The 6,871-nt window shown below is 36.6% G+C and overlaps 3 protein-coding genes across 17 annotated transcripts in view; 1 reads left to right on the forward strand and 2 right to left on the reverse strand.

Annotated features, from left to right (window-relative positions):
- Positions 1 to 208: 208 nt before the first annotated feature.
- LOC112495110 lies at positions 209 to 4,268 on the reverse strand. Its single transcript, XM_025090086.1, has 5 exons — positions 3,543 to 4,268; positions 3,292 to 3,479; positions 2,904 to 3,151; positions 2,719 to 2,826; positions 209 to 1,652 (listed from the first exon to the last, which is right to left on the reverse strand). The coding sequence occupies exons 1-5, from the start codon at positions 3,726 to 3,728 to the stop codon at positions 1,492 to 1,494; spliced, it is 891 nt and encodes a 296-aa protein (XP_024945854.1). The 5' UTR covers positions 3,729 to 4,268; the 3' UTR covers positions 209 to 1,491.
- Positions 1,591 to 6,871, forward strand: part of LOC107272788 (caspase-1) — a 34,038-nt gene continuing 28,757 nt past the window's right edge. Inside the window, exons 1-2 of the mRNA XM_015750282.2 lie at positions 1,591 to 2,493; positions 3,037 to 3,223. Of these exons, the coding sequence (XP_015605768.1) occupies positions 3,198 to 3,223 (26 nt within the window). The 5' untranslated portion in view covers positions 1,591 to 2,493; positions 3,037 to 3,197. The remainder of the gene's footprint in view (positions 2,494 to 3,036; positions 3,224 to 6,871) is intronic.
- The window catches only part of LOC107272786 (alkaline phosphatase), a 79,969-nt gene continuing 77,493 nt past the window's right edge, over positions 4,396 to 6,871 (reverse strand). For 14 of the 15 annotated variants that reach the window (XM_025090078.1, XM_025090080.1, XM_015750277.2 and 11 more), the window contains one exon: positions 4,396 to 6,591. In XM_025090078.1, the coding sequence (XP_024945846.1) occupies positions 6,211 to 6,591 (381 nt within the window). In that variant the 3' untranslated portion in view covers positions 4,396 to 6,210. The remainder of the gene's footprint in view (positions 6,592 to 6,871) is intronic. The other variant, XR_001539053.1, reaches the window with a different exon arrangement.

Here is a 6,871-nt window from a genome sequence, read left to right on the forward strand (position 1 = left end):
ATTTTGGGCAACTTCCAGTACTTCTAAATATGCTTGGCCATAATTTCCGATTTCTAACTGTTCATATTTCACTTTATTCATTTATTTAATTATTTTAATGTTCCAAACACCTAATTTATTTTTAATATTTCAATTTGAACGTTTTTATTAATTTATTAATACGTTTTTATTAACGTTTTGTTTAATTTATTTTCGATATTCTACAATTTCAATTCAATTTTTATCTACTCCGTATATTCTGCGAGATTTTGATTTAGCTTCAATTTTATATTTTGAATAAATTTTGAAAGTAAATCAAAATCCAATAATATTTAGTAAAAATGGAGGTGTTACACGGGTATCAAGTTGGCACTGCACTTTCTTAAAAATGTCTTAAAAATGTTTCAACAATAGGCTTTTTCAGGATTTCTTGAGAAGTTCTATGTTTCCCGGTTTCGTTGTAAGGGTTGGTTTGAAAACCAATTGTGAGTAGCGAAGAATCTCTGCTCGCCAAGCAACGCGTTCGTTTACCTTGGCTGCGACGGAATATGCTTTGTCAACGAAGGCGATGAAAATAAATGACCTAACAAAATTCTAGTCCCGGACTTTCTACTACGGTTTAGCGCCATGTTTTTGGTATCGCCTAAAACCGTAGCGTTGTACATCTCCCTACTCGTCTCTGTTGATACTTTCCCTACTATTTGTAATTAGTGCATAACAGCGCCATCTGGTGAAATTTTCTGAACTAACAAAAATGCTCCCCAGGAAAATGCAATTGTAGGAGATAATTTCTCGAATTCTCGTTCCACGCCCTCTAGCTGAATTTTCCGGAAACATTGCGGGTGCTCGACAGCGCCATCTGCCTGAGTTTTCCGAAACCAACAACCAGTGGACATTATAAGATTTTTTTTTCTTGCTCCATAGCTTTTGTATTTAACTTTTTTTTGCATATTATATAAAATAGCTAATATAATCTTTTAATTGCGAACGGAAATTAAACAAACGATAATAATATACGCAATCGATGCTCAATAAAAAAATATACAACGGCCATCACATCAGATTTTCAAAATCGTGCACCATTTCACAGCAAACCGCTAACGTGCATCTTAGCTGACACACTCTGTATACATATATGTATACATATACGTACCATGAATTAATTATTTCGCGTATTTAATTAATTGTTAAATGATCCGACTAATATAACCGGATGTTGACCGCACCGACGTTACGATAATGAGCTGCCCTAATGTTATATTCTTGTAAGCTGACAAATAATAATTAGATGGGTAATAATTAATAGGGATCTAAAAAATTTTCATTAATTATAATCCTACGTGAATGTTAATATGAGTGGCCACAATATCTCGTCTTTAATGATCAGCGAAGCTTTTAAAATTTTACTTTAGGAAAGAATCAGAGCAAAAGTTTACTACGTAGTTAAAGGAGGTTATGTACTCGGGCCTTGCGATGAAAACTAGCATTTCTATATAATTTCTAGCAATGCGTTTAAAACGCTCGACTCACCGCATTATTTTCATTGTGCGACACCCGCAGCAACACGCCAAGGTTTTCTTTCTCTTCCCGACACTCTTTCAAACTTTTCTCAACAGAGCGTTTACATTCCGCCACAGCGACTGTCTGATACTGTAGGATTCGGTTGCATTCTTCTGAAATATCATGAAAGTGGGATATGACGTCAGGCACAGATATCAAGATGTCGCCAAGAATGCACTTTTTTAAAGTCACTTGAAAAAAATCACTATGATCGGTGAGCCGTACTTTATTATTATTTTTTTTAAAATTTATTTCATCACGAATCTGCCTTCGGCAGCTACAATGAGCAAAAGAAAAAAGATCAAAAAAATAAATAAAACGTTTTTTGCTCGCTAACCGTAAATATTTAAAAAGCATCAAAGATATGAAAAAGGCTTCCTGGTTTACGGGGTAATGAATTTATTCGTATTGATCACGTTCTCCCGATCTATTTCGGTCGTGTCGCTACGACGTAAAAGCAAAATATCCTTATTGGAGGGGCGATAAGTTATTTGCTTCTTATTGAATTCGCGAAGGAATTTTCAGGATTCTTAAAGGGACTCGCGAATATTACCCTACGTCAAATTGCGGATGTACGTTTTCACGTCAATTGGCAGCTGAATGGGGAGAAATATTATCTGCGAATATCTTAACTGTACGACAGTATCGTTTCTGTACTGTCTGTTTCGTCTAACATAACCTCACTCGTGGCTTTAACCACTACGACTGTCATACCTCTACCGCGATAAAATCCAATGCGTTAGGTGAAACCGCCTGTATAATCGTAAGGTGGCTATACTGTACATAGATAATCAGTCAGCAATGACTGCTACGTACAGTGAATGCAGAAAAGCCAGTGGCTTCGGTAGAATACAACAAGTGAGTTTCATAAGGTTGTTACAGTTACTTGAAAATTCAGAAATGGCTGACCTACTTGATAAAGTTGCATCTATTCCCAGCAGAGAATGTGAAAAGGTAAGGTAAAAAAAAAAAAAAAGACAATCGAATGGAATGTCAATATACATAAAGCGTAGTCAGTACTCGGAGCATATTTCAACTAAAATTATGTAAATCGTTGCGAAGTCGACGATAAAAAGTTTTAGTAAGTTAAATTGAAAAAAATTACTTATGAAAAGTAGTTCCACCTTGCATTCATGGAAAAATTCATTTTTGAAAATATTCATAAATTTTATTATTTACCTAAAAGTGATATTCGAGTCTGGGCAATTTTACATGAATTTGACATTTCCATGTTCCTCTCTCTGGCAAGTGATCCCTCGTTCCTTAGATTCTCCAGTTCTTGGAGTACTAGACGAAATAATTATTTCTGATTCGGAGTGAAAAGAGTTTACTCTTAAAATATCTTTAAAAAAAAAATAATCTACCGTCCTTCAGACGGCTTGCAGTTTTCACGTTTCTCGATTCCGAAGCACTAGACTCGACTTTTCTTAAGAGCAACTCAGCTTCCAGATTCTTTACTTGATTTTCCAATTCACTCCTTGTGGCTTCGCTCTTCAGGCTCGTCTCTCGCATCAAGTCGAGAATCATCCTGGCGTCCTGGTTTATCGCAGCCATCAATCTGCTCATCACGGACCACTGAGTTTTCTCGAACAAATCGAGCTTCGTGAGTTCCCTGAAGGCAAATACAGGTCGATCTCGAAGAAAATGAAAAAAAGCGTATGGAAAAGAGCGCTATTGAAATAACGTAAGGATAAGATTTGAAAAAAATGATAAAATTAAAAAAAAGAAGCCACCTAAAAGCGTTACCGTTACCGTTCGGCCGCGGCTGTGGAAATTAATTCGTTTTCACGTAAAACCAAATCCATTCCTCTTATCAGTTCGATAATTGTTCTGCCAGCCATAGAGCAACTTTCGCAAGTCCCCAAGGAACCTGAAGATTGAGTAGATTTTGACATTTTTGTAAATGCCATACCGTGCTTCGGTTCGACTTCGGTTTTTGTCTTAAAAAAAAAATGTTAAAAATTTATTCTGCCCTATGGGACTTTAATTAAAAATATAATTACCAAGTTGCGTGATAGCGATTCTGGAATTGTTTTCAAACGAGTCCAAAGCAGATGTATTGCTGTGGAAAGTGTTAGGTTATGTGGTCTTTTGACGTTTTTCATATCCTTCAAGAAATCTTCCACGAATGGATATTTATCCATGAACTCCAGCACGAGACGTAGCACCAGGTGAATTCTGTTGAACATTCGTATCCCGGTGATTGAAAAAGCCTGTTGCCAAATTTTTGGCTATTTTTGCTATTCGTGAAGAAAATTGTAGAAACCTATCGTAAGCCAATTCCAATAGTAAGATGTACATCTCTCCTGCAGTTCCTTTGTGACGTTTTACAATTTCCATAACGTTTACGTTTCTTGCTGACTTGGATGGAAATCGCCAGGATGCGTGATCCTCGCCTCGTCCCAACCAAGAATACATGTCGTTTGCAACAAACGCGAATTCGCGAATGTCAGTCACGATGGACGTTATCAAAGATCTATTTAATTTTGGCATAGCGAATATTTTTATCAATATCGAAATTCGATTTTTAAACTGGAATGACTCGTCGTACTTCTTTATAATACAAAGCGCTAGACTCTCGTGCTTCCTTTTTTCATTCGTATTTATGGTAACAAAAGAAAAGCGTTACGAATAAGACTTTCGATCGAATCCAAAGAGATTGGATTAAATACGCTTTGTTCGTTGACAAAAGAATGATTACAAACTATATATATATTTATATATGGAAATAAAAGACAAATGAAATTTCTTTAAATGTTATTTGACTAAAAATGTAAATAGAAGGACTTTCGTATAATGGAATTACGAAATTCAAGATAAGGATAATTCTTAGATAATAAACGTAAACATCTAACATTCTCAATTTCCTTTCTTTCTTTCTTTCTCTTCGTCACTTTCTTTACAAAACAATAGTATACAGATATTTCTATAATAAATTCCATTTGTGATCATTCGCGTTTACGTTATTTACAGAAATATAGATTAGTGAGTTCGTTTCGTGCTGTTTCTCACTTTCATTCATTATTATAATTATTAATAATTATCATTATCAATATTTTTGCTACCGGTAACCTGGATCCATAGCAAATTCTCTTCGGCAAGGAATTATCACTGTGAATATTTGAGTCCAATCGAATATTCATCAGGCGATATTCGCATTGACGTTGCTACTTGATAATTCTTATATACAGCCGTTGGATGCGATAATTGCATTTGCGATTAATTATCGTGATAACGATACTTGCATCTAGTATTTACAAACAGTGACAATAGAGAGAACGTAATATTGGCTGCTACTCGTACAGCCTGGCAATTTTATTTAAACAATAACATCATTTAGTCTAAGCATAAATTAAACGCATTGCTCAACATGATAAAATCTTTTGCTTTTGCATTGTACGAACGAATAATTAAACTATGTAATAAATTAATGCTTGCAGAGATCTTTGCGGTCAGTTAAGGAAATGCATACAGGTTATTCAATTGGAATTAATTGACCGATCCGAATTAGTAGGTGCAGGTTACAATTGAAAGCCTGAAATTATGAAATCTTGTGATTAATCAAATTTAATTATATATACGTATATATATATAGGCTGATTGGGTATTGGCAACGTATACAGTAGTAACTATAAGATTCGTTATTGCTTTATAACATTAAAGTGCAATGACCTTTGTTTTAATTAAATTTTCCAAAATTCTGGTCGCTTGATTAGATACGTGATGGGTCTATTTACTTGTATTCTTACAATAATGTCTTGGCTCCATTTGTTCGAGGAAGCATTTCGGCGGTAAATTGTATTTTGAAATTGTAAATTGACTGATTCAAAGGGAAGAAAAAAAAAAATAAACGAAGATATCGAGTCAAATTTAAAATTCATGGCCTTGACCCGTCTCGCTATAGTTGGCCCCAGAGTGTGTTTCCGATAACTTTTCACAGATATTTATCAAAGCGTACTTCACTCGCTTAACTTAATAATTCGAATGTCCTACTGAATGGAATTCACTTTTTCATCATCGTAATCACATCGATCTAAATCATCTGGAATGATCCGTCCCTCAGAGTTGCAATTTTAATGTCCAGCCAATCGTCCACGATCCATCCCCCAATTACACCCACTGAATAAGAGTAATTAATTATTACCAGCAGCACCGCCATTATTGTGTCTCTCGTGTTAACCTTATTCTCCAAGATTAATTACCCTTCGAGGATTTTATAATAAACACAAGCAACCCTTGGAGGGATCGTTGAACGACAGCTATTTACGTTATTCGTTGCAAGACATCCGGGCACATTTTGATTACAGAATTTTAATTAAACATTAATTTCACGCCCTTACGATCCACTCACCCCAATTACACACGCTTACAATTATAATAATAATAATATCCACGGAGCTCAATTGAATCCTCGAAACACGGTATAAACGCTATGTCGGTACAGTCCATTGCATAAATATAATTATACAACCCCCCGAACATCAAACTTATAAATTTTTCTTTATAACAAACACATACTATATACACCTTTCAACATGATAAATTATACGTATCACACACGTTATATTCGTCATCGACCCAAGCAGGATGTCAGCGAAACCGCAAACCATTGTGTCATTAGTCCAATGACAAGGGCTATTATTATCGGTGACGTCACCGCAACACCGGTCATTAACTTTTCACCAGGATATCCAGCAGCAGTCCAAAGATCAAAAGTGGAATGATAGCTGATTGGTTGACCCACGTGCTTAGAGGGTTGCAGCCAGACTTTGTCGGGGTGTTTCTGGCTTGGTCGTTCATTACGTCACTGGATATGGCTGCGCTGTTCGGTTCAGCCGAAGGGCAGCTTATGGGAGTAATCGTGTCGTTCATTGCGGATTCCCTTGAGCAGCGACTAGCATGATGCGCCAAACAGGCCACGTAGGATATGGCGTGGGGTATGTAGCTTTGATCGACACTTCCGGAGAACAGGGTCATCGCCAGAGGTCCAATCGCAAAAACGGGTACATCCTCACCACCGTGTGTCGCCCATGCACGGGGAACCCCCGCAGTCTGTAAGAAATTAGGAGTGATAATAATTCTCATGGTTCGCATGGTGCGACAAGTGCCAGAGAACGCGGGGATGAATTCACCATGGTGAATTTCAGGGTTTGGGAACGAGCAGGAGAGACACGTGCGAAAGCAATGGGTTCTTGGAAAAGGACGTGGAGGAAAGAATTATTTTATCCCTGTTTTTTTTTTTTGCCGAAACTTCGATTTTTGGTCAAACTCACAAATTATCAGACAACGGGAGGAAAGGTGGGATCCGATAGGACGAATTCTTAGGATTACT

The sequence above is a fragment of the Cephus cinctus genome, unplaced genomic scaffold (genome assembly GCF_000341935.2).
Source record: "Cephus cinctus unplaced genomic scaffold, Ccin1 Ccin1_scaffold1265, whole genome shotgun sequence".
In the NCBI taxonomy this organism is placed as follows: Eukaryota; Metazoa; Arthropoda; class Insecta; order Hymenoptera; family Cephidae; genus Cephus; species Cephus cinctus.